At 37.6% G+C, this 27,363-nt stretch overlaps 2 protein-coding genes across 2 annotated transcripts; one reads left to right on the plus strand and one right to left on the minus strand.

Annotated features, from left to right (window-relative positions):
* Nucleotides 1-10,881: 10,881 nt before the first annotated feature.
* On the minus strand, nt 10,882-11,421 carry LOC131595255 (histone H3.3-like). Its single transcript, XM_058867560.1, has one exon. It carries the CDS (start codon nt 11,348-11,350, stop codon nt 10,940-10,942), a length of 411 nt encoding a protein of 136 aa, XP_058723543.1. The 5' UTR covers nt 11,351-11,421; the 3' UTR covers nt 10,882-10,939.
* Nucleotides 11,422-19,152: 7,731 nt separating this feature from the next.
* Nucleotides 19,153-19,851, plus strand: LOC131595257 (histone H3.3). The gene has a single exon (XM_058867562.1). The coding sequence runs from the start codon at nt 19,253-19,255 to the stop codon at nt 19,661-19,663; it is 411 nt and encodes a 136-aa protein (XP_058723545.1). The 5' UTR covers nt 19,153-19,252; the 3' UTR covers nt 19,664-19,851.
* Nucleotides 19,852-27,363: the final 7,512 nt, after the last annotated feature.

The raw sequence follows: 27,363 nt of genomic DNA on the forward strand, positions 1-27,363 counted from the left end.
GATGGTGGATTTAAGTAGATTATGGGTCATGTTCGTGAGAAAATTCAAAAATTGAATCACTAGAGTTTGAAGTACTAAAGAAATTTACCTCATGTAATGCCAAATAAAACTCTTAGATATGAGTAGATTCAAAAATGGTTTTTCTTCTTGTATATACTAAAAATTTCTCATATCTTACTTTAGTTTCAACATTTTCATTTTTTTTGAATCAAGTTCAATTCTAACATTGTCCCTACTAGTTTCAACCTCAACTCTAGTATGAGAGTACAGCCACGAAATAGGAGAGACTTGTCTTCCTTATTTACGTTCTCCTTCTGAAGTTGAGATTCAACAAAATAACTTTCTTGTTTATGGAAATTGACATCTATAGAGATAAAGAATTTATGATATGATGGATGATAACATTCGTAATCCTTTTGGATGGAAGAATATCCTATGAAGACACACTTTAAGGCTATATGATCTAGTTTCCCTCTACCATCACTATGAATATGGATGAAAAATTTACACCTAAATATTCTCGGAGTGAGGTTATTAGAAGTGGACACATTATGATTGAATGAGACTAATACTTCTGTAACACCCCTTTTCTAACTCTAAATTATAACATAACATTCACTGAGTAATCATGCATAAAGGAAAAAGGGTGTCACATGTTAGTTTCCACCGCAATGAAAATCCAAAACCAGTATATAACATTCATAATATGCACTAATCATATTGTGTTCTGGACTGGGCCGAGCAGACCCAGCTCTTCTTGCTAGCCGAGCAGGCCCAGTTCGTTTGGGCCCATTTCCCTGATTACCGTTACGAACCAGTCAAGCATGAAGACCACGTGTCACGCTTCAGCGAAGGATCCGGTCAACCTCCTCCGAATCCTACGCCACGCTCATCTAGGACGTGGGTCACCTGCTGACTCAGCCCTAGCAGAGGGTGTTCTGGCAGTTTCCTAGCACGTGGGCCTCTAACTGGATTTGGCCCAATTAGGAAACCTTGGCCCAGCGCTGGGGGCTATAAATACCCTCTTCTACTAGAGGGCCAGGTATCTATTCTTCACTTCTTAAACCCTCTCTCTCTCTGATAGCTACTGACTTTGGAATCGGAGGACCTTGCAGGTACCCCCCCTCATCTTGTTCATCAAGCCAGATCCTGCTGCTGTGACGATTCTTCTGATCAGGTACGATCAGTGGCGCCGTCTGTGGGAATCTTGCTCCCCCTTCTTTAACAAACAAAGATCAAAGCTAATCCATTCACGATCGTCATGGCTGGCAACAACAACAACACCAACGTCCCAAACACTGATCCCTTCCACCTGCAACAGCTCATCGAGGATTCCACCCCTGGGGGGACGAATCGACCTCGGCGGGAGGGGCAGCAGCATACCACTGACGGGCAGAGGGGACAGAGGCATGCGGCCTCACAACTCAACAGAAGACAGCAGCTTCAAAACGTCGAACAGGTTCAAAACGGTGGGAACAGGCAACCTTAACCCGAGAACGGGCCCGAGCAGCCTCAGAACCTGAACGAAACTGACGCCAGAGACGGGCAGTTTGCTTCTTCATTCACCCATACCTCCGAGAGACGAAGAGTTCACTACGAAGACGACCAAGAACAAGACGACATCCCCGAAAAAGCCGACTCCACCACCGTCCTTTTGCTCAAAGAGCTACAAAAGACCAACCGTCTCCTCCGGCTTCAAGGCGACCGCATTCACGAGCTAGAGAGGAAGCGACGGTATCGTTCCCCCCCCCCCCCCCCCCCCCCCCCCCGCGGAGACACTACCGATCGCGCTGCTACTCTTCCTCGCGCTCACCGCCGAGGAGGTACCGTCGGTGTTCCCCATCCTCTTCGCGCTCCCCACCTAAGAGATATCGTCATCAGAGATTATATTCCCGCTCTCCAGTGCGAAAGAGCAGGAAGAATCAGAGACCTGAGACCGCAGAGCCTGGGAGCCTCTCCCCCGAGCGAGATTCCCGAGGCCCATCCAGAGCTGTGTTGAAGACCCGCGAGCGTTCCCCTCCCGGGGACAACCGCAAAAATCCGGGCACGGCACGGGTAAAATCCCGGCGAGGCAGACATTCGACCTCTCCGGGACCAAGTGACGAGGAAGACTTCCGTAGCCCCTTGTCCGAAAGCATCCGGAGAGCTCGTCTCCTGCGAGGGATGGAAAAACCACCAACATTGGATTTGTACGACGGAACAACCGACCCGGGCGACCATATTCGAAGCATCGAAGCCGTCATGGATTATCACATCGTCCGAGGCTCCATCAAATGCCGCATCTTTCCGACCACGCTCAGGAAATGAGCAATGACGTGGTACAGAAATCTTCCCCCCAACTCCATCCACTCCTGGACCGAGCTCAAGGAACTCTTTTTGAGCCATTTTACAGCCTCCCGTCGGCAACCGAAGTCAGAGGCGAACCTCGAAGCTGTGATCCAAGGAACCAACGAGCCTCTCCGAGACTACCTCGACAAGTTCAACAAAGAGGCCGTCCAAGTACAGACGACCGACTATATGAAGAGATACCTCCTAGAGCGAGGACTCCTTCCCGGAAGCGACTTCAAGAAGGCTATAAAAATCGAGAAGGTGCACACCATGAACGCCCTCCTCCATAAAGCCCAAGCCTTCATCGCTTTCGAAGAAGGCGAGGCATCGGCGATAAAAGCTTCGAGGGGCAATGATGCTGCCCGCAACTCGAACCACGACAATTCGGGCTCACGCCGAGGACATGAGAAAAGAAGAGACGAAAGGTCCCACGACGCCAAAGAACGCCGAGGACCAGCTGGTCGATTCAGCGACTATACCCCCCTGAACGCCTCACGCGAGAAAATCCTGGTCGAGTGCAAAAGCACCGAATTCAAGAACTCTAGCATCCGGCCTCCAAAGTCGAACCCCACCAGACCGGGGACCGACAAATATAAATACTGCAAATACCACAAGAGTCATGTGCATCTAACTGACGAATGCATACATCTCAAAGACGCCATCGAGACTCTGATTAAAGAGGGTCGCCTATCAAAATACACGAAGAAGGGAGAACCTCCCCGAAGAGAAGCCCCTCGGAACTCTGACGAGGGCAACTCTCTAGATAGTAGACCACTACAAGTAGCGCTGTCTGTCACCCGACTAGAAGACTTCATTCCTTCAGTCGGAGTGACAACCGTCTTCAGCACGTGGGAAGGGTTCCCGACCGCGATGGTCATATCCAACGGCGGGGACCCCAACTCCCTCACCATCATCTCGGTGAAGAGAAAGTTCGATGAGTAGATCAGCGCCAACTCGGATCTCGGCCCTACCCTACAGAAATTCAAAGGGAAATCAGACCCGATCACTTTCTATTTGGAAGAACTGCCCGACGGAGCTCCGAACGCCACGACCCCCCTACTCGTCCGAGCAAGGATGGCGAACTTTGACGTCCGACGAGTCCTAGTTGACGAGGGGAGCTCAATCGACATCATGTACTCCCACCTTTTCCAGACCCTCCAGCTAGACAACTCGCACCTCACTCCTTATGTGGGGTCCGACCTCCAGGGTTTCAACGGGGCCACCACCAAACCTTGGGGTTACGTCGAGCTGATCGTCACCTTCGGGGAAGGGGAAGCTTCCAGACAGGTCAAGACGAGATTCTTGGTGATCGACTGCAAGACCCTCTATAACTGCATCATCGGGCGCCCTACTGTGGCCGAACTCACTGCCGTTCCCTCAACCGTGCATTTGAAGATGAAATTCTACACAAAAAGAGGACGAGTAGCCACCGTCAACGCTGACATCGAAGCCGCCAGAAGGATCTTCGACGCCTCTGTAAAAGGGTTGCAATTAATCGCCCCTCCATCCAGCTCCAACAAGAAGCCAAGGGCGAAAGACAAGCATCCTCAGGAAGATCAGCATTAGCCGACCAACGTCAGTTCAGTCGACCTCGACGCTCGTTTCACGGAAGAAGAGCTGAAGAATGGTGAAGACACGCGACCAAAGACAGCTCACCCCGTCCGACCTGTCCCTGACGGGGATTTCGAGCTCGTCCCGCTGGGCGACAACCCCGACAAAGCGGTGAAGATCGGTAAGGGCATCCCAGACCTACCGAGGAAGCAGCTCGTGGCCTGCCTTCGAGCCAACGCCGACCTGTTTGCTTGGAGCGCAACGGAAATGCCCGGACTCGACCCTGAGGTCGCCTGCCACCACCTCTCCATTGATCCAGCCGCGAAGGCAGTAGTTCAACATAGGCGTCGGCAGTCTCCCGAGAAAGTGGAGGCTGCCGAGAAAGCTGTAAAAGACCTCTTAGAGGCAAATTTTATTTCCGAGGCCAAGTATTCAACTTGGCTCTCAAACTTTGTACTAGTCAAAAAATCTAATGGAAAATGGAGAATGTGTGTTGATTATACTGATGTTAACCGGGCATGTCCCAAAGATGTTTATCTGTTACCTAACATTGATAGGCTGGTCGACAACTCGGCCGGCTACAAATTATTATCTTTTATGGATGCTTATTCAAGTTACAACCAAATCCCCATGGCGAGGTGCGACAAGCAGTGCACGGCGTTCATGACCGAGTCGGGCAACTATTACTACAATGTAATGCCCTTCGGACTCAAAAACGCTGGAGCCACGTACCAACGGATGATGAACAAGGTGTTCCGAGGAGAAATCGGCGACACCCTCGAGGTATACATGGACGACATGATCGTCAAGTCTCAAGAAGACTCCGATCACACCACGCATCTCGAGCGGGTATTCGAGCAGGCCAGATCCTGCAAGATGCGCTTCAACCCGGAGAAATGCACCTTCGGAGTCCGGGCACGCAAATTCCCCGGTTTCTACTTAACCGAACGAGGAATAGAGGCCAACCCGGATAAATGCCGAGCATTCTCGGAACTCCCCACTCCCAACAATAAGAAATCCATCCAAGTTTTAAACAGGATGCTCACGGCACTATCCCGTTTCGTCGCAAAATCCGCCCAGCACGCCTTTCCATTCTTTAAGCTACTCAAAAGGAAGCGACCTTCGAATGGTCCGAGGAATGCGAGCAAGCGCTATCCCACCTTAAGCAAGTGCTCTCAAAACCGCCCGTCCTCTCCCGACCTGGCGACAACGAGATCTTATATCTCTACCTGGCCGTTTCAAACGAGGCGGTCAGCGCGGCCTTGATCCGAGAGACTGAAGACGGGCAGAAGCCCGTATACTTCACTAGCAAGGCCCTACAAGGGCCCGAGGTGCGATACCAACAAATCGAGAAAGTCACGCTGGCCCTAATAACGGCAGCCAGAAGGCTGAGGTACTACTTCCTCGCCCATACCATCGTCGTCCGAATAGATCAGCCCCTTAAGTAACTTCTCACCCGACCAGACATGGCCGGGAGAATGTTAAAGTGGTCCCTCGAGCTATCCGAATTCGACATACAATACGAAAGCAGGAAGGCGCTGAAAGCTCAGGCACTGGCCGATTTCGTAGCCGAGATGACTTCAATCACTAACTCCCCGACACCCGCTGAGAATAAGTGGACCATCTACGTAGATAGCGCCTCGAGCAGCTCGGGGAGCGGAGCCGGCATTATCCTAGAAAATGATGAAGGGCTTATCATAGAAGTATCCCTAGTTTTGTCTTTCACCACGTCGAACAACCAGGCCGAGTACGAAGCTTTCCTAGCGGGCTTACGACTCGCCGTAGATGTAGGTGCTCGGGAGGTCAAGATCTACACCGACTCCCAACTCATCGCATCCCAAATCAGTGGCGATTACCAAGCGAAAAACGACGTGCTCGTCGAGTACCTCACGCTCGTCAAAGACAAGATGAATAGATTCGCAAAGGCAGAAGTCGAACATATCCCCCGAGAACACAACTCACGGGCCGACGTCTTGTCCAAACTCGCGAGCACGAGAAAGAAATGCAGAAACAAGTCGGTGATCCTGGAAATCCTATCCAAACCGAGCATAGACAAAAACGCACAACCCCTACCAGTTCTCGCCATAGGCGACGACCACTGCTGGATGACCCCGGTATACAATTTCCTCACGAAGGACGAACTTCCGACCGACCCGAAGGAAGCTTCCGCGATCAAAAGACGAGCCTGCTCGTACACTATCGTCGAGAACAAACTATACCTGTCCGAAGAAAGAAACGGAGAAATAATGAATGGAAGATGAAGAATGGGTACGCGAAGGAAGAAAGGAACGAAGCAACAATGGACGAAGAGAGAGTTGATAGATGAAGAAAGGAATTAGGTTAAACTAATTTGTCATCAGGCTGTTATAAGAAATTAATCCACGTAGGTCAACGGAAAAAAATCAAAACATAATTAAAAGACACCTGTCCTGCCACGTAGGAGTCCGTTAACTCCACTTGACGTTGGGGACTATTGTTGTGGATGGAAAATATTAGGAGGATGCAACATTAAAGGAAATGTTTAGAGGGACTAAACTTGATAACTGCAATATTTACAGGGACCAAAAACATATTTAACCCATAAAAAAAAATTCCTGAGTTACACCAACTAATAATTTTGCCACGTCATTGCCATGTTGATAGTACTCACTTTGACTCCTTAAATGAAACTTTATCATCAATCAATTTCTCTATATCAATTTGATGCTTCTATTCTTATAGAGTTATTGACTTCATTTTCTATGAACAAATCAATGGATCATAGCTATAGATTACAAAGTGTTTTGTTTTTGTGATCGTAAAGGTTGTGTGTTATTGTCTTGGCCTTTTTCCAGTTGCTTTTAAGGATGAAGGTGGAATCATAGCACTATAGATTCATGTGTGAAGCAAGGTGGAATCATCTAGATTCAAGTGTGAAGTAAGAGGCTGCAGGATTATTTTGTTCTCTGCCACAACATGGATTCAATGTTATGGAACTTGGCTTATTACTTTTAGGATAAGTTACTTATGTTAGGTTCTACTAGAACCTTTAGTACTTTTTATTATTTATATACAAATATGTGAGTATCATAAAATATATTTATAAGAAAATAAAAATTAAATATGAGTTTTAATATATTAATGATGTTTTTTTTAGCATTTTATAGTTACATTAGATAATATATATATATATATATATATATACATATATATATATATATATATATATATAATTTTTTAAAATTAATATATTTAGCGGGGGTTATAAACCTCCATAATATATTTTAAATATTAAATGTAAAATAAATACCGACAGTTTGAAACTGTCGCAAATAATAATGAAAATAAAATTAAAAGGCATATTTACGACGGTTTCAACCGTCGGGATATCACATTCATGACGGTTTTAAACCATCGCGAACAACAACGAAAACAAAAATCAAACAAATATTCACGACGGTTTTTAACCGTCGCCATTTCTAGTTTAAGTCAGTTACATACTGTCGTGAACTAGCGCGACAGTTGGTGTGACGGTTTTGGCAACCGTCGCGAAACAGGTTGGGGACACACAATTCTGCGACGGTACTACAACTGTCGTAGATTGTAAATTGCGGGAGTTTTAACCGTTGTAATCTGCCAAAATAACCGTCGCAATCCAATTTTTTTCTTGGAGTGCCTCTTGATTTCAATCCTCCCTCTTCAAGAATCTACAATCCTCTTCTCTCCTCTCTTCTCTTCTCTTCTCTTTTGCCTCTTTCTCAAAATGAATGTTATGAGAACTAACCTAATTTCTCTCTTACTATCTTTCTCACATAATTGGGCTTAGTCACTCACACCCACACATTACTTCTAATTCAGTTAATTAGGTCGAATAGAAATTATCTCATAATATTACTAATAGTCCAATTAATCAATTACCACAAAACTTAATTAATCAATTATCACACCAAATAATTAAAATAGAATAAATAATTAATAAAAACACTAAATAAGCTAATTAAATAAAATAGCTAATAAAATCGGGATGTTACAACTTCCATATGAGTTTTGTAGTCAATGACAGTGGAAGGCAACCTATTTATGAGATATGATGCAGTTAAAACTACCTCTCCCTAATATTTCTTGTGAAATTTATTTCAAAATATCATAGTACTTGTTTGGTCTAACAAATAACCATTTTTATCTCTGCAGTGCCATTCTGTTCGGGTATTTTAACACACAATGACTCATGGATGCTACCTTCATTTTGACATAAAGAATTAAGATTATGACTAAAGTAATCCTTGGCATTATTAGACAAAATATTCTTAATACTCATACCAAATTGGCTTTGAACCATATAGAGAAATTGAGGAAACACACAACTAACTTCATATTTTTGTTTAAGTAGGCCCAAGTTACTCGAGTACAATCATCAATAAAGGTTACGAACCAACGGGCACCCGAAAATATTTGGAATATTAAATGGACCATGCACATTTGTATGAACTATATAAAACAGAAAAGTATTTATTTTTTTACTAACGCGAAAAGGCACAAGCTTGTATTTAGCAAGCTCATACACCTCGCAATGAAGACTCTCAACATCTAATATTTTAAATAAAACATAAAATAACTGTGAAGGATGGCCTAAACTACAATGGTATAAGAGCACCTTCTCCATGTTGGTCTTTATTGATTATGGAAAAAAAAAGAATTGTTGCTGAGAAAATTTGGGCTTGAAACTTTTTTATCTAAGTAGTAAAGACCATTTCATTCTTTAGCACTTACAGTCGTCATCCCTGAATTCTTATCCTAAAAAACACAAGAGTTATTAAAGAAAATAGAATTATATGATGGGTTTTTTTTTAGTGTTGTATAGAAATTAGCCTAGAAGATTATTTCGTGATATGAAGGATGTTGTTAAGGGTCAAGGATGGGTTAATTTGAATTGTTCCTTGACTTGCTACATCTATAGTGTTTATTTTTTTCGTTACTAAGATAAGGTGAATAAGTGGTGAAGTGCATGGGTAAGGGTGTCATGTGATGAGTAGCTCTAGAATACATATCCAATATTGTTTGAAGGGTATATCTGAAGCAATATGTCCAAACAAAAAAAATGAGATTTTCCAAAAGAAAAAAGAAACATAAATGTACCTGAATATATTAAAGAACAAGTACATGTTGGTTTCTCCAACTTACTAAGGAGGGATTTCATTTTTTCTACTTCAATTAGGTTAAGTTGCACCCTTTTTAAAGATTGTCTCCATTAGTACCTCCAGTCATGTGTGCATGTCCTCCTTTTTTGATAAGTCTCCTCTAATGCTAATAATTGAGAAAAAATGTAAATAATTTTGCTGACAATCAGAGAGTGACAGCCCATGAGGCATTTTTCGATGGTAAAATTCTATGGTTTGGTCGATTTTTTCAAGGCCTTGGAAGTGGTGTGGGCGGTGTGATTAAAAAATGAACGAGAGTAGTGCAGATGATGAATAATGAACACGAGTGAACAACACCTAAGATTTGTTAAAAGTGATTGCAACGAAGGCAGCAACAAATAAAACACAATTAAAACGGCTAAGGTTTTGAAAAATAACCACAATTAAGACAGTTGAGGTTCTGAATAAAGAAATGCAAATAAAATGGCTAGGTTTTAAAAAAAAACACAATTAATGCGATTAAGATTTTGTAAAAAGAAACCACAATTAAAGTGGTTAAAATTTTGAAAAAAGGAACCACAATAAAAAAACGTTAAAATATATTATATAAAAACAAAATTCTTTCAAACGATAATTCTAATACCATATTAAGTTTAGATATTATTTTTAATCATAAATATACAAACACTAATCTCTTCAAATAAAGTAAATTAATCTAATGGGTAAGGCTCAAACATTAAATATTAATAATAATCCTAAAAAACAATAATAAAGTTAACTATTTACATTAATTTCTACTAATTTTTTTAAAGTTATTTTAAGTTTTGAATACTACTCTACTAGTATTAATGTGAAGTCTCTCAAATATTAAATTGTATTTTACACACAAAATTTAAAAGATTAATGGATATGAGTGTAAATTTTTTACATCACAATCATTTATAACTATTATTTTATAGATGATCAAAATAAAAATTAAATATTTATATAAATATAAAAATATCTATGTATTGACAATGCATATAAATTAAATTATTAAGTAATTTTTTTTAATAAAAAATATCTTAGATTAATATTGATATTATATTAACATTGATATGATATCTTACTGGAACAACTAAACTTTTTTATGTAATATATTTACAATTAAAAAAACCTATAACACCTAAACATTTGTTAGTTATAATTTTTTCAGTGAAAATAAAACTTTGATTTTTCATAAAATTCACTATTAGTATAAAATTATTTTTTAAATTAATAATAATTTCAAAAGTAAAAAAGCATTCAAATTTATTAACAATTAGAATATAGTATAAATTTTTTTTTAAAATTAATATTAGAATCTATATTTTTTCACAGATTTTTAACTAGTTTATTTTAGAATCTATATTTCTTCCAAAGATTTCAAAGGAGTATTTTCAAAAGAACTCTAAAATTTGAAAAGTTCTAGTTTATTTTTTGGGCTACTTCTATTGTGTAGCCGCCAGTTAGAACGTCTACAATAGCCAACATTTTTCGACCCTTGATGATAAAGTTCACACTAAATTTAAGATAGACCATCTGTATCAGATTTTCCTCAATCACTCCAAAAAAAAAAAACAAATTCAAAAGAATCATCGTCACCTTCACTCTCAGCCTTGGCCACGAGAAGATAATGACGGCGGCGATCATGCAATCAATGAAAGAAGATATGATTCAATCAATGAAAAAAACTCATAGGGGTATTCAAATCAAAAAAGCAAAAGGAATCAATAATCGAACGGTACAGAACAGAGATTTAAATTTGTAAAAAAAAAACTTCTCTTCATTCAAATTATGTCTTATACAAAAAATTATCATAATGTCTATATAACAAATAACTAACTATAAAATGCATAAAAGAAACTTAATCGAATAAAACCCTAAAACATTCCCCAAGTTCTATATTCTAATAATCTATAACCCTAAGCACGTTCACCGCGAATACGGCGTGCAAGTTGAATATCCTTAGGCATAATGGTAACTCTCTTAGCATGAATCGCACACAAATTGGTATCCTCAAACAAACCAACAAGATAAGCTTCTGCTGCTTCCTGAAGCGCAAGAACAGCATGGCTCTGGAATCTCAGATCGGTCTTGAAATCTTGAGCAATCTCACGGACAAGACGCTGGAATGGAAGCTTACGGATCAGAAGTTCAGTGCTCTTCTGGTATTTACGAATCTCACGAAGAGCGACGGTTCCAGGGCGATAACGATGAGGCTTCTTCACTCCGCCGGTTGTAGGTGCAGATTTTCTGGCAGCCTTGGTGGCGAGTTGCTTCCTTGGTACCTTGCCGCCGGTAGATTTGCGAGCCGTTTGCTTTGTACGAGCCATTGATGATTTGGGAGAACGAGAGCGAAAGAAGAGAGAAAATGCAAAGAAAATAGTAATTAGGTTTTGCAAGAATGAAACTGTGATTTGCATTGGGATTCAAAGTAAGCCTTTATATATGATGATTAAGTCGGTTTAATTGAAGAAGAATGACCGCGATCCGTGTGCTTCTTTCTTATTGGTTGTTACTTTCAGTAAATCAATATTAGAAAAGATAGTTTTAATTTTAACCATCAGATCTAAAATTGACGGTCGAAATCCTTAACGATGCGCATTCATAGTAGAAGTTAATATAAATTTAAAAGATATAGTATGAAAATATTCCTTGACAATCACTAAATAAAAAATAAAATTTTAAAATCAAATCCTCTCGTTATCATAAAGAGGATATATTTGAATTTTTGAAATTATATAAAAAGAATGAATAAAATTTTTCACATTACATCACCAAAATTAAAAACCATTGACAATCAATAATGTAAGTTAACGGATGTGTTTCTAAATTGTGAATAAAATTGATGATATTATGGTAAGTCAACTTCTAAAACCATTATTCTAGAAGTTTGCTCTCGTTGAGCTCTTTGGCTTAATATTATAAGTTTCCCATTAAAAAAAACTTCAAAAATCAATAGACAATGATGATAGGATTCTTACAACCGCCTCCGAAGATGAATATCTTGTTATATTAGAGACATCAAAACACGATCTTCTACGTAAATGAGGATGCAACGCTTCTAAAGATTGAAGTCTTGCACCTTAAGCTTTCAAGCATTTGGAAATTTATTGGTAACCAGGGTCTTATTTCTCTAGGCAAAGGTTTCTTCAGTTTCTCCTTATCCTCAATTGATGATCTTGGAATGCTTAGAGTCATGCCTTCATGGAATATTTTCTTGAGTTTGTCGAAACTTTTCGCTTGGTCAAAAGATTTTAACCTCATTGTTCAACAATAATCTTCAACTCGTGTATGGATTAGAATATCTGGTTTGTCCTAAGAATATTGGACCCATAATATTATTTTTTTTGCCTTTTCAAGCAATATAGACATTATGATTTGTATGGATAAGGCCAAAAATAAATCAATGTTTGAATTATCTTATGATTATGTTGCCTGTATTTTAGTTGATTTGGATCTTACGGGTAGAATTAGAGAGAACATATTGGTTGAAAAAAGCAATTTTGTTTTCTTTGCATGCTTTATAAAAACATGCCAGACTTTTGTGATAATTGTAAAATCATTGGCCGTTATGCTAGGCATTGCAGAAGAATTGATGGGAATTAGGGACAAACAATACGATGACCCAAAAGGAAGACCTCAATTTACTTGTCGTTGTAACTAGTACTAAGGATAACCTCTCTAACTTATGATACCTCAACCCTGTTCTTTTAAAACATTGCTCACGAAATAGACTGGCCTTTCACCGCCACCAATTATTGCACTAACACATAACTCGGTGTGTGGACTAATATTGATGGATATTAAAATTCAAGCACGCCCTTCTTGGACGAGTTAATATTAAAGGCGTCATTAATAAGGTTTTCAACTTCACAAACATTTTTTTCATTCTTATATCCATTCAATTTTTCACTCTTTTTTAGTGTGACGAAAAAAGTTGAAGGCTTTATCGCATATGCACGAGAGAAAGCGAGAGAGGGCGGATACTCGCCTTGTTAGTTGTTGAAGCTTATTAACCATGGTTAAACTTCTCATATTGATTATGGTTTGGCATTTGTCTGGGTTGGCTTTTATTCCTCTTCTAGTCAGCATGAAATACAAAAACTTCCTTCCCTGAACCCCAAATAAGCATCTAGTTGAACTCAAATGCGTGTTGTACTTTTAGACATGCCTTAGTATGGCCTCCAAGTTTTTGCAATGATTTTTATCATATGGAGTCTTTACTACCATTTCGTCTATATAAACCTCCAAGTTCCTTTTTATTTGGTCTGCAAACACCGTATTCATCAATCTCAGTTAGGTGACACATGTGTTCTTAAGACCAAAAGACATTACTTCATAATAATAGTTACAATTATTGGTCATGAAAGCATTCTTGGGCGTTCCAAGGGGTTCATCTTGATCTGGTTGTAATCTGAGTTAGCTTCCACGAAGCTAAGCATTATGTACTCTGATGATCCATTAAACTGCCTCTCTATGTTAGTTAAGGGGTATGGATCCTTAAGGCATACAAAAGTGAGGTTTGTGAAATTTATGCATATTCTCCATTTACCTGGGGATTTCTTCACCATCACTATGTTAAATAACCACGTGGGATACTTATGAACCTCGTCTATTTCAAACTTTTTATTTCTTTGTCAACAACTATCCTCCTCTCTTTCCCTATTTTCATTTTTTCTAGATAATTGGTTTGTTGGTGACATTGAGGACGAGAAAATGACTAATGATATCAACATCTTTTTTCGACATATTTTATGAGTGTCATGCAAATGAGTCTACATTTTGATTGAACTTCTTTAAGGTCCTTCATATGAACCTAATTATCTTCCACGTACTTCTTCCTTGTGTTTGGGTCTACAAAATTGATGTTATAGGTGATGGGCCTTGGTGGCGGATTGATAACCATTGTCACCTTCTTTGTCTTAAGGTTGTTTTGGTAACATTTCATCGTTACTTCATGATCTCCTTTCACAATTGAAATTGCATTGCAGTTTGTATCATCTTATTTTTAACGTTTTATTTAAATTTGATCTTTGTGTGTGTTGTAATTGTAATGCCCCGATTTAGATTATCTTATTTATTTAGATTATTTATGAATTTTGTGTGTTTATTTAATTATTTTGTGGTGATAATTAAATTAATTTGTGTAGTTGGGGTACGTGACCTTGAGAGGAGAGTGTATAGAGTAATTAGAAGTTGGTAAATTTTATTTAGAAATTATTAACAATTAAAATAATAATAATTTATTGTGATTTAATTAATTAAAATGAGAAATAAAGGAATTGTGCCAAAAGTGAGAATTAGGGAAAATTATGAGGAGGAAGGAGTCAGAAATATGTAAGTTGGGCTAAGTATGTAATTTTGAGAAAATTTACCCTAAATATAAAATTAGAAGATAAACCTAGAATTGGGAGAGTTGTTGTCAAATCTCGAAAAACTTGGTTTATAGAGCAAATAAGCAAAGGCTAAGAGTAGAAAGTTGAAGAGAGAATTCATCCACACCAATTCCAATTCATATTTTTTTGCAAGGAATTAACGTAAGGGGGAGAATAACCTTAATAAAGGGTATATGCATGAGGAGTAGCGTGGAGGAGTCCTTAACCTCCAATGGGTTTGGTATGAACATGTATATTTTGTAATGTTATTAAATGAATCTGGAAAAATTGTGATTCATTGATGTTATAACCTGTTTTTATGATGAATTTTGTGTGCCTATATGAGTGACAATTTTGCTTTTGGTTGTTGATATGTTTTCCACTATTGTTGAAGGTTTTGGGGTTGATATGATTTGATGTGATATTGATGATGTTTAACATGTATTAGATGTTAATTGTTTGGTTTAGGATGTAATTACAGTAGTTAAATGACCTATAATGATAGATTTTTGAAATAAGTTGTTTCGACATGTTAGGGAGTATTTGTGTGAAGTTTGAAAAATAAGTGATTTTGTTGTACGAGTTGAAAAACCTTGACAAAGAGATGATTTTATTGATGTCAATCAGTGATATTTTGTTAATTTGATATTTTCATCCTTGGATAATTGTAGTATATCAAATAATGAGATCAGGGGTTTTTACGGAATCAAAATTGGAGGTCAGGAAGACCTCCAACCGTGAAAAATAAGTTTCTAGACTATTTTTCAAGCCTATAACTAATTAACCACTAAATGTAACCGGTTACCACTATTTCGGGTGGAAAATCGTAAAATTGAAAATGATGTAATTTGAGCTACATAACTTTGTTTGACGTTCAGTTCAAAATGTTGAAAAGCTAGTGTGTGGTACTATCTCATGGTGATGCCTTAAGAGGCTGAATGTGATGTGTTAACATTGAACTATCTGATAATGCAAATATTCTCTAATCCAGCACTAGTCAACATGCATATGACTCTTTTCAAAATAGTTCGATTAAACCTTTCAGCCAAACCATTTTGTTGTGGAGTACCTGCAGTAGTTATGTGCCTTGCAATACCAGAGGCAGCACAAAAACTGTCGAACACCTCATTGCAAAACTCAAGGCCATTATCGGTTCTCAACCTCTTCAAATTCCTGCCAGTCTGATTTTTGACCAGAGTCTTCCACCTTTTAAAATTCTCAAAAGTTTTATCCTTAGTATTCTGGATGAAAACCCATAATTTCCTGAAATAATCATCTATTATGGATAGAAAATACCTTGCTCCGGAATGTGATGGACACCTTGCAGGCCCCCAAAGATAAGCATAGATATAATCAAGGGATCCATGTGTTCTTTGTTTGCCTTTGTTGAACTTCACTCTGCAAGATTTTCCAAGTACATAGGGTTCATAAAACTTCAGCTTTTCGACTTTGTCTCCACCAAGCAGATTTTGTTTCCCTAATTCGACCATACCCCTTTCACTGACATAGCCCACTCTCATGTGCCAGATTTCTGTCTTCGACAAAGGTTTTGTGGATACAACATTTGTCGAACCACTTACAACTTCAGCCTCAAGGGTATACAAGCCTTGTTTCTTTACGCCTCTCAAGACTTCCTTCGACCTCTTCATGACTCTTAGGAAACTTTTCTCTCCTTGGAAAACATATCCTTTCTTGTCGAATTCACCAAGAGAAAGAAAATTTCTCTTAAAATCAAGAACATACCTGACTTCAGTTAACAACCTTATTGACTCATCATGGAGGTTGAATCTCACAGATCCAACACCTGCAATCTTGCAAGCTTTGTTGTTTTCCAGCAATACTGATCCACCATCTTGATCAAATAATTCCTCGAACAAGTCTTTGTTTGGAGTCATGTGCCAAGTGAAACCTGAATCCATAATCCACTCTCTTTTAGAGTCACTGCTCGAAACCACAAGGACATCAGATGATTCGAAATCATCTTGAACAATGGCTGCATTGCCATTATCCTTACCTTCATGATCTTTCAGGCGTTCAGGGCACATCTTTCTTGTGTGACCCTCCTTCTTACAATGATAACATCGAATACTAGATGCTTTTCCACTATAAGACTTATGCTGACTTTTGCCCTTCTTCTTGTCAAACTTACCCTCCTTTCGCAAGAATTTTTCTTTAACGGCCAAAACTTCACCAACAGTCAAAGATTTATACTCTTTTCGTTCGTTCAAGTCCTTATAATACAAGTCTGATTGAACTTATTCAAAGGTCAGGGACTCCCTTCCATAACCCTGATGACGTCATCTCCCTTGATACCTGTTGAAGAACCTTATCACCAAGGCTCAACAAAATTGCGCTACGTGCTTTCTCGATCATGGCCGTCTTCTCTCTTTCCGTTAATGCAACATCCATAGCCGCCACTCCCTTCAACGCTTCCAAGCAACCTTGTTGAACCAGTAGGACTTTCATCTTCAAGCGCCACAGACCGAAATCGTTCACTCCAATGAACTTTTCAATCTCATACTTTGTTGAAGGCATCTTCTCCACGCTCACCGCACCAATTTGTTGTGAAAACGATACCGTAAACAAAGAATAAACAGTTTCTTCTTGACGACAAGAAACTCACAAGGGTTAGAGAAAATGGTAAAATAAGAAGAACACAAGAATTGGTTATAACTGCTATTCTTTTACTTTCTCTTAGAAAACAAGATTACAAGTTTACAAGAATAACAAATAACATCTCTCACCCTAAATTAGGATTTGTAGTATACAATGATGAGAGACTAGTATGCTATTTATAATAAAACCTAACATACTAACTAATGGGCTTTTTCCACAAGGCCCATTACACAAGCTAACTTAATAAACAAGCTAACTTAACAAATTTGGGTTTAAACACTAAGACCTAATTTAACAGGCTAACAACCCTAGCATCTTCGACACCAACATGTGAACAACCTTCGACTTCATGCTTAATCCTGTCAAACCAAGAAGCTACCCTTCGACCATACTAGAGTTGAATCCAACACATTATTATTATTATTATTATTATTATTATTATTATTATTATTATTATTATTATTATTATTATTTGTCTTTATTTTTTGATTTCTTATTCCTTAAATTCGTAATTGTTGTTTGCTAACTTTTTTATCATGTTATTTCTATAGGCACCAATTTTAAGTTATCACAAAGTGTACTTTTTGGTAAAAAAAATTGATTTCTTATTTCTTCAATTCTTAATTTTATTGTTGTTTGCTAATTTTTATCATGTTTTTTTGTAGGTACTAATTTTAACTTATACTTTTTGGTAAAGAAATGGTTGAATATGTTTTCGGAAGTCAATCATAATGATTTTGAATACGTGCATAAATAATTTAGACTTACTTGCATTTGATCCAATTTTTTTAGGCGTGGTCATTACAATATTTTTTGGTGGAATGAACCAACACAATTTATTTATCTTGCACAATTTATTTCCTCATAAGCACAATTATATGTTGTAATTTCAAAAATTATATAATAAATAATTTAAAATTATTGATAACTACGAATAAATGTCAAGATATAAACACCACTTAAATTTATCATTTATAAAGAAGTATTTCAAAATATAAAATAGGTATTAGTAGTATATTACAATTATTTATTTAATTCTAACATCGCAAGGTGTGTGACATTATTTTTTATTCTAAGTTTTACATTTATTTATCTCTATTTTAATTCATTTACCTTTCAATCAAAAGTGTCGCAAATATTATATAAAATTTATAAACTTCAAAACAATTATTTTATATTCTAATCAATAGCATAATTATTCTTGAAAATATTTATAGCAATATATTTGACATGGTTTCTTTAAATTATAATAATTATAAATAAAAATTTAATAGAATTTACTGTACATCGCACGGGTAGACGTCTAGTTATATATAAGATAATATTGTTGATTTAGAAAAAAAAACTATGAATTCAATAAAAAGATTTGCATTTGATCAATAAAATTGTGAATTTTTTTAATTAAATACTAACAGATTTGATTATATTAAAAAAATGTAATTGTATTGATTGGATAGCATACATTTATTTAAATGACAAAACTTATGTACAATTCTATAAATGTGGTTCTTACTATTTTCTAATAAAAATATGACAAGTGTATAATTTTATCTTACACGTATTGTAAATTTTCTCTATTTTCACTCACTAAATAATATTTAAATATATTTGTCATATTTTCATTGAAAAATAGTAAGAATTAAAGAATTATATCCAACTTTTGTCCAAATTTAAATTTAAAAACAATTTTGATTGAATACCACAAAAAGATTTATCATTAAAAAAAAAATATATTTTTGGTTACATATCATTAAAAAATATTTTAAAATCCCTGAAATCAGATTATAAATTAACAACCTCATGTGGATACATTGCTGCATTAATTTATGCCTACTGTTTTCCATTGTAACGGTCAATTCAATTTAAAATCAAAGGGTTAAAATTAAGTCTTCATTATTATAAAAGGCTAGGATCACAACTAATTTTAATTTTAACCCTACTTCGTTGATGTAAATATAGTCTCGATTCTTAAAACAAACAGCCAATAAGAAACAAGTACACGGATCACAATTAATATTTCTTAATTAAAAATCATCATCACCGTTAAAGTATTCAAAGGCCAGGATCTCTCTTATTCTCCCCAATTAAACCGACTTAATGATCATATATAAAAGGTTTGCTTTGATTCCCAATTTAAATCACAGTTTCATTCTTGCAAAACCTAATTACTCTTCTCTCTGCATTTTCTCTCTTCTCTCTGCATTTTCTCTCTTCTCTCGCTCTCATCATTCCAAGTCATCAATGGCTCGTACAAAGCAAACTGCTCGCAAATCTACCGGCGGTAAGGCTCCAAGGAAGCAACTCGCCACCAAGGCTGCCAGAAAATCTGCACCTACAACCGGCGGAGTGAAGAAGCCTCATCGTTATCGCCCTGGAACTGTCGCTCTTCGTGAGATTCGTAAATACCAGAAGAGTACCGAACTTTTGATCCGAAAACTTCCATTCCAACGTCTTGTCCGTGAGATTGCTCAAGATTTCAAGACCGATCTGAGATTCCAGAGCCACGCGGTTCTTGCACTTCAGGAAGCAGCAGAAGCTTATCTTGTTGGTTTGTTTGAGGATACCAATTTGTGTGCCATTCATGCCAAGAGAGTTACCATTATGCCCAAGGATATTCAACTTGCTCGCCGTATTCGTGGTGAACGTGCTTAGGGTTATAGATAATTAGAATTTAGAATTTGGGGAATGTTTTAGGGTTTTATTCGATTAAGTTTCTTTTATGCATTTTATAGTTAGTTATTTGTTATATCGACATTATGATAATCCTTTGTATAAGACATAATTTGAATGGTGACTAGTATTTTTTTTTGTTAACAATAACTTTTTTATTTGAATATCCTATGAGGTTTTTCTGTCTGAGTTAATATTCTCTTTGGGACCCTCGAGTTTTACTGACATTAAAAAAAAAAGAGTCTTTTGAAAGTTGTAATATTTTTTTCTAATTTAATGGACATGTTGCACTTTTATCAATTAAAAGATTGTTCATCAATCTTAAAACATCTTCACATAGTATTCGAGAAATTGATGCTCAAATTTAAGAGTTTTGTTTTGACTTATGACTTATTTATGTATGTGTGATTGTGTTCCCATGGTGAATGGCAATGCTTCAAAGTGTTTGTTTTTCTTGGAGACTCCACATTGATTTAAACTTTCTGGTGTTTAGAATTTAAAAGCTACTCCATGGGAAAACTAGTACCTTATCCTAAGGGTAATCTATCATATAAGAAAATCAATTGTTCTTGAAAAACCTGTTTTACCCTTCTTTGCAAATTTTGCTGACACCTGGATGCTCTCTACTACTTCCTTCCAATTATACACTTTTTCTTCCTTCTTTTTCAAACTTGCAGATTGTCACTTTTCCAAACTTCACGTGTACACCACTTTTCCTTCTTTTCTCGAGAAGGCAAACTTTCATATACCATCCTTTTCCATCTTATCACTACTTATCACACCTACTCTACTTCATCTTCCCCTCTCTCTTCAATATCCTCCCACAAACTTCTATTCTCCTCCACCACCTTAAATCTGTGCTGAACCTTCTTTTTCTCTCCACCGAAAAATCTCGCTCCCTCTCTCTGCCATGGCCAGACCGTTTGAAAAAGTTGCCGACATCAATGACACAAAAGATTTGTGGAAGGTGGCGGTTCGTGTGGAGCATAAATGAAGTGTTATTTCCAACAACAAAGAACACTTTGAAATGATTTTTGTCGACAAACACGTAAGGTTTAAACGTTGCATATTTGAAGATGTATTGAGTCAATGTAAATTTTGCATTGTTTGTTTGACGTTGCTGCAGATAGAAGATGTTAGGGTTTAGCGGTTGATATATGTATAATAATAGTATACTGACTCATATACTACCTTTCACAGGGGTGTGATATCCATGTTGTTGTACCAACGACGTATACGGCTGCATACAATGACAGATTTGCATTGGACCAGACCTATACGGTTAGGGGTGGCAAAACGGGTCGGGGCCCGCCGGGCCGCCCGCGCACCCGCCAAAAGTTGACGGGTTGGGTTGGGATTTTAGGCTCGCCGCTCGCCAAAGCCCGCCCCGCCAAAACCCGTCGCCCGCCATACCCGCCCTGTAACACCCCAATTCTACCCAGGCATATAGGTACAAATATCAGAGTATAAAAATTAAATTCATAAAAACAATTAGGGCGTTACACTTAAGTAACCACATAACCAAACATAACATACTCGCAAAAGATGCGTAACACAAATAATCAAAGAGGACGGATACTCATAAACACCTGAATGTATTCATACTTATATATACATCGGTAAACAAAATATCCACAACATTCCTCCAAAATACACCGTATGAGAAGGTATCTGATAAGTGCCAAAATGTACTTATTTTGTGTATGTAAATAGTGGCACTTATCGATACTTTTGTTAATATCGTTTGAATAATTCCCCGTTTTGTGTATAAATACGTATACTTTGTGAATAATTGTATTTTCATATACGTTTATAGGTATTCATGCTTATTGGAGCCTTGAGGAATAAAGTGTCAAAGACACGGCTTCGATTTCGCAGTTTTGGTGAAAGCCCGCTTAGCCACCATCAAACGGACTTCCAAAGACTCAAAATAAGGATGACAAAAATCATCAATTTGGTTTCCATTCATTCATTATTGGATAGAGCATTGAATAAGCTTTCCAACGCTTCGAACCGGGCGCAATTCGGAGTTACGGTTCTCGAGTTATGGCGAAAACAAAATCTGATTTTTAGCAGACTCCGCTAAGCGGACTCTGTTCCGCTCAGCGGACCTGCAGATTTTCAGACTTGTTAAAAGGGGGAAAAATCACATTTTTAGGTGATGGGTTGGGTATTTTTGAGTCCCAACACCATCAACTTCATTCTTAGATCAAAATTAGCTTAGAAAACAACTTCGGAGGTTGCATAAGGATGATCGGGGGTGGATTAAGCGTCGAACGAAGCTGACAAACCGGGAGATTTTCGGTTCATTTCTCTTCTTCTTTGTGTATTTCTCTTTGGTGGGGTTTGTTTGTATATTTACTTGAATCTTATGTATATTTACCGATTATAATGTTATATTTAACTTGCTTTACGAATCTGTGTTGATGTTATCCTGGATTTTTGCTCTATGCTGGGGATTTGGGGTGCTTTAGAGATAAACTTCTTGAATCCTTATCTAGGATGATTATCTGTTAGTTTCTGAACTCTAGAGATGGATTTAGAGCTAGCATTCACTGTGGGTATCTGTACTTAATGCTTTCGTGTTTGAGCGGCGCGCGAGAGATCGCCGACGCGAGAATACGAATGTTCTCGCGACTTCGCGTTAGAGATAACCTTAGTTGTGAGATGATCTCATTTGTGCTCCAGAGATGGACGCTTATGTGAGAGATACGTGATGACATGGATGAGTATCGTAGGTTGAGTATAACGGGTTGGTAAATGTATGTTTGTGAAGAGTGAATATATTTACATTCCTGATAAGTTATTTCTCTTCTAAGAATGTGTTCATTCTTTTCCTGTCTATAACTTTATTTACTTTTTGCTCATTCAAACTCAAGCTCGAAACCGTAGAAACTGTTGAATTGCATCTCTCCATCTCTGTGGACGATAATTCCCGAATCAATATTTCCAAATCTTTCTTTTGTTGCTTGCCCTATACTGCTTCAACAAAATGGCGCCGTTGCCGGGGATGGTTGTGATTGCATCGCAATAGTTTTCGTGGTTTTGAGCTTTGTATATATCGTATATATTGTATAGTTTCACTTGTATATATACTTACTTGTACATGTTTACTTGTTTATGTCCACCATATAGTTTTACTTGTATATGTTACATACAAGTATACTTTTGTTGGTGGATGTTGGTGAAACATGTTGATCTCGGATTAGCTCTTTACTTATAAATCTTCACTTTTCAACTCGTGCATCCAACATTCACCAACTTTCTCTTTGTGTATGTTAATAGTTATATGTGTTTCATGTTTGTAAATATGTGTTTGTTCATGTACATATTTGTATACTTGTGTTCTCCTTTATGTTCGTTTAATTGTTGTATATATTTGTACCCGTAACGTTTGTTGAGTGGTTGGTTAGGACACTTTCTTTAGGCTTGTGCGGTGAGACGTCACCATGGCATGGCGGGAGGAAGCTACTTTCCAAACACCGATCCAATAAAGGCATCGAGCTAACGACGTAAAACAAGCGCTTGTTGGGAGGCACCCCAACGGTTGTAAAGTTTTGTTTATTTTTATGTTTAAGAGGAATTTAGGTGAAGTGGTGTGTGATTGGAACAGCTGGTGCAATTCTGATTTTTCTGAGTTCTGATGTGCCCGCTAAGCGAGCATAGAAGAATTTTGTTTTTCTGCTCTGTACCAGTGGGGTTCCTATTCCACTTGGTTCACTCCTTTTCCCACTTTCACCAAGGCTAATTAATAGTATATATTAGTTTTGTTTTTCTAATTCTTTTTTTGGTTGTTTGTACTCAAATTGTGTTCGGTAATTCGAAGATTTTTGAGGTGATTTTCCAAAGCTTGAGTGTTTCAACTTGCGGATGTATGGTAGGATATTTTTTTTGAAGTTGTATCATTCAAGGTACTCATTTATCGCTTTCTATAGCATAACATGTTTAGGAAACTTTTCATTTGTACAATTACCATACGATTCATTCTTTTGCCTTACTTGCTTGTTGATTGAATCACTTTAGTTCCCAAACCATAAATGTGAGGAAGCTTTCCATTGTTTACATATGCTGGAGGCCACAATCTTTGTTTTAACTGGATTTTATTATGCTTAATCTTTTGTTTATGTTGATTTTATGAAAGCATGAAAAGGATCAAGGCATTTTGATTCATTTTGAGCACAACCACCATAACCAAATAGTCAATTCACCTTGTGAGTGTGTGATCATTTGTTAACCCTTTTGAGCCTTTTTGTCAATGTCCATGTTGTATTTGCTAAATGCTTATCTTTGAGTGTTTAGTTCTCATTTTTGCATGGATGATTGATTCTTTGTTTTCTTGAACCCTCAACCATGATTTTTTGTATGAATTTTTACCTTGCCTTAGAAAGTATGGAGTATTCATATGATGGTGTGGTTGAATTCAAGTTGGGGAGAGAAATGGTTGCTACTTATTTGGTTGTTGCTATGAGGTTGAAAAGAAAGAAAAAAGAAAAAAAATGTGAAAAAGAAAGAAAAGAAAAAGAAAGAAAAAATGTGAAAAAGTTTTGAAAAACAAAAAGAAAAAAGAAGCGAATAATTATAAGTATGGTGTCTTGGTTGTGACAACTTGGAATAAGGAAGAAATTTAATCGAGATTTTGTTGTTTGAATCTTTGGTGGATTGATCACTCCCTTAGATTTAGGCAAGTTTTTGTTTCGATTAGCCTTAGGATATATCCCTTGTTTGTTAACCAAGCCACATTACAACCTTGAAAAGTCCTTGTGATTCTTGCTTTTGTATCTTCAATGTGATTTTTAGATGAGTGCATAATTTAATCTTTTGTTTGCAAGATTGTTGGATGAGTGTTAAAAGTCCTTTACCTTTGTGTGTTCTTCATCCATTGATGAATTTTTACTAGGTGTGATTCATGATGTAAGCATGTATTGTGTTAGAATGTTTTGTATGCTTTTTGTGCTTAGGATTCGTTTCGTTTACATGTTGACGTTGTAGGATAGTGGTAAGTATTTACTTTGTTTATACGTTTTTCTATTAAGCCATACATTTGTTTTTGGTTTTCAAAACTTGTTGATTCACAATTCTTTGGTTTATTACTTTTGATTCTTTGATTTATTTGACATTGTTTGAGGACAAACAAAGTTTCAAGTTGGGGAGAGTTTGATAAGTGCCAAAATGTACTTATTTTGTGTATGTAAATAGTGGCACTTATCGATACTTTTGTTAATATCGTTTGAATAATTCCCCGTTTTGTGTATAAATACGTATACTTTGTGAATAATTGTATTTTCATATACGTTTATAGGTATTCATGCTTATTGGAGCCTTGAGGAATAAAGTGTCAAAGACACGGCTTCGATTTCGCAATTTTGGTGAAAGCCCGCTTAGCCACCATCAAACGGACTTCCAAAGACTCAAAATAAGGATGACAAAAATCATCAATTTGGTTTCCATTCATTCATTATTGGATAGAGCATTGAATAAGCTTTCCAACGCTTCGAACCGGGCGCAATTCGGAGTTACGGTTCTCGAGTTATGGCGAAAACAAAATCTGATTTTTAGCAGACTCCGCTAAGCGGACTCTGTTCCGCTCAGCGGACCTGCGGATTTTCAGACTTGTTAAAAGGGGGAAAAATCACATTTTTAGGTGATGGGTTGGGTATTTTTGAGTCCCAACACCATCAACTTCATTCTTAGATCAAAATTAGCTTAGAAAACAACTTCGGAGGTTGCATAAGGATGATCGGGGGTGGATTAAGCGTCGAACGAAGCTGACAAACCGGGAGATTTTCGGTTCATTTCTCTTCTTCTTTGTGTATTTCTCTTTGGTGGGGTTTGTTTGTATATTTACTTGAATCTTATGTATATTTACCGATTATAATGTTATATTTAACTTGCTTTACGAATCTGTGTTGATGTTATCCTGGATTTTTGCTCTATGCTGGGGATTTGGGGTGCTTTAGAGATAAACTTCTTGAATCCTTATCTAGGATGATTATCTGTTAGTTTCTGAACTCTAGAGATGGATTTAGAGCTAGCATTCACTGTGGGTATCTGTACTTAATGCTTTCGTGTTTGAGCGGCGCGCGAGAGATCGCCGACGCGAGAATACGAATGTTCTCGCGACTTCGCGTTAGAGATAACCTTAGTTGTGAGATGATCTCATTTGTGCTCCAGAGATGGACGCTTATGTGAGAGATACGTGATGACATGGATGAGTATCGTAGGTTGAGTATAACGGGTTGGTAAATGTATGTTTGTGAAGAGTGAATATATTTACATTCCTGATAAGTTATTTCTCTTCTAAGAATGTGTTCATTCTTTTCCTGTCTATAACTTTATTTACTTTTTGCTCATTCAAACTCAAGCTCGAAACCGTAGAAACTGTTGAATTGCATCTCTCCATCTCTGTGGACGATAATTCCCGAATCACTATTTCCAAATCTTTCTTTTGTTGCTTGCCCTATACTGCTTCAACAGTATCCAAAATACATAATACGAATGCATCTAAAGGATCAAATATACATCAAAAGGATCCTATAAGCATTATCTACAAAATAAGTGTTCGATCCTCCCTAGGTGTTACGTATCACGAGCGGACGACACCAAAACGGACGACTACAAAGAGAGCACCTACACTTGCGGATCACCTGCACATTACCCACGAGTAGGTAACATTAAGGCAGAAGGGTGAGAATATAATTCATAATGAAAGCATGATCAATATAGTAATGCCCACAAATATCATTAAGAATCATATAACAAGATAATCCAATAAGTCAACCACAATCAATATATAAGTAATGCGGTACATGAATGATAACATAAGTTATAAAGACTGACGATGATGAATGAGACTCGACTATGCGTATGCATGTGGTACCAAATCTGGAGTAAAACTCCTCCTTGTCATTATGACAAATACACCTGCCAAGCATTATGCTGGGACTTTATTCCACTCAGGAAGCCCGCAGGCTGTCGTCATCGAGCATTTAGCTCCCACTGATGACCTCTTGCCACTCAGGCTAATATACCGTTACCGAGCATTAAGTCCCTACTGGTAACCAATACCCGCAGGCCATCTGTTAACAGCATTCCGCCATTAACGTATTGAAATGTTATGCTGTGCATACAAACGACTCGATTACATAACAACAACAACAATAATATAACTCGGTCACATATCCACATCACACCGGTTATATTAATCCACACGGATACATCATCAAAATTGCCACTCAGGCGTTCATATTCACACAGCACACATATATCGTCAAAACATACTTGATTAGCAAATATCATTTCACAAAATACATTTATGAAAAATCATTCAACCACCAACACACTCCTCTTTATCATAAAGCATACTCAAGGGTTCTCATAATACTTCAAATGGCGCGTAGAAACGACCTACGGTTCAAAAGATACAACAAAACGAAGTTTGGAAAACAAAATTTCGCACAGTCCGCTTGAGCTCCGCTCAGCGGACCCAGACAGGGAATTATCAGACAAAAATACAGAACCTCCGCTCAGCGGACCTTCACAGATATTTTTCTGCAAAAGGACCTCCGCTCAGCGGACCCCCTCCGCTCAGCGGACCTGCGTAAACCTAGAAAAATCAGTTCTGCTACAGACCTGCAAAACCCCATCCAATCCTCTCAAAACCTAAAATAAGCTTCCCTACACAT

This window comes from Vicia villosa, linkage group LG4 (genome assembly GCF_029867415.1).
Source record: "Vicia villosa cultivar HV-30 ecotype Madison, WI linkage group LG4, Vvil1.0, whole genome shotgun sequence".
NCBI classification, from domain to species: domain Eukaryota; kingdom Viridiplantae; phylum Streptophyta; class Magnoliopsida; order Fabales; family Fabaceae; genus Vicia; species Vicia villosa.

Bases quoted from the DNA above. Each gene is read 5' to 3' on its own strand.
- LOC131595255 (XM_058867560.1), bottom strand. From the start codon at position 11,350: ATGGCTCGTACAAAGCAAACGGCTCGCAAATCTACCGGCGGCAAGGTA.
- LOC131595257 (XM_058867562.1), top strand. From the start codon at position 19,253: ATGGCTCGTACAAAGCAAACTGCTCGCAAATCTACCGGCGGTAAGGCT.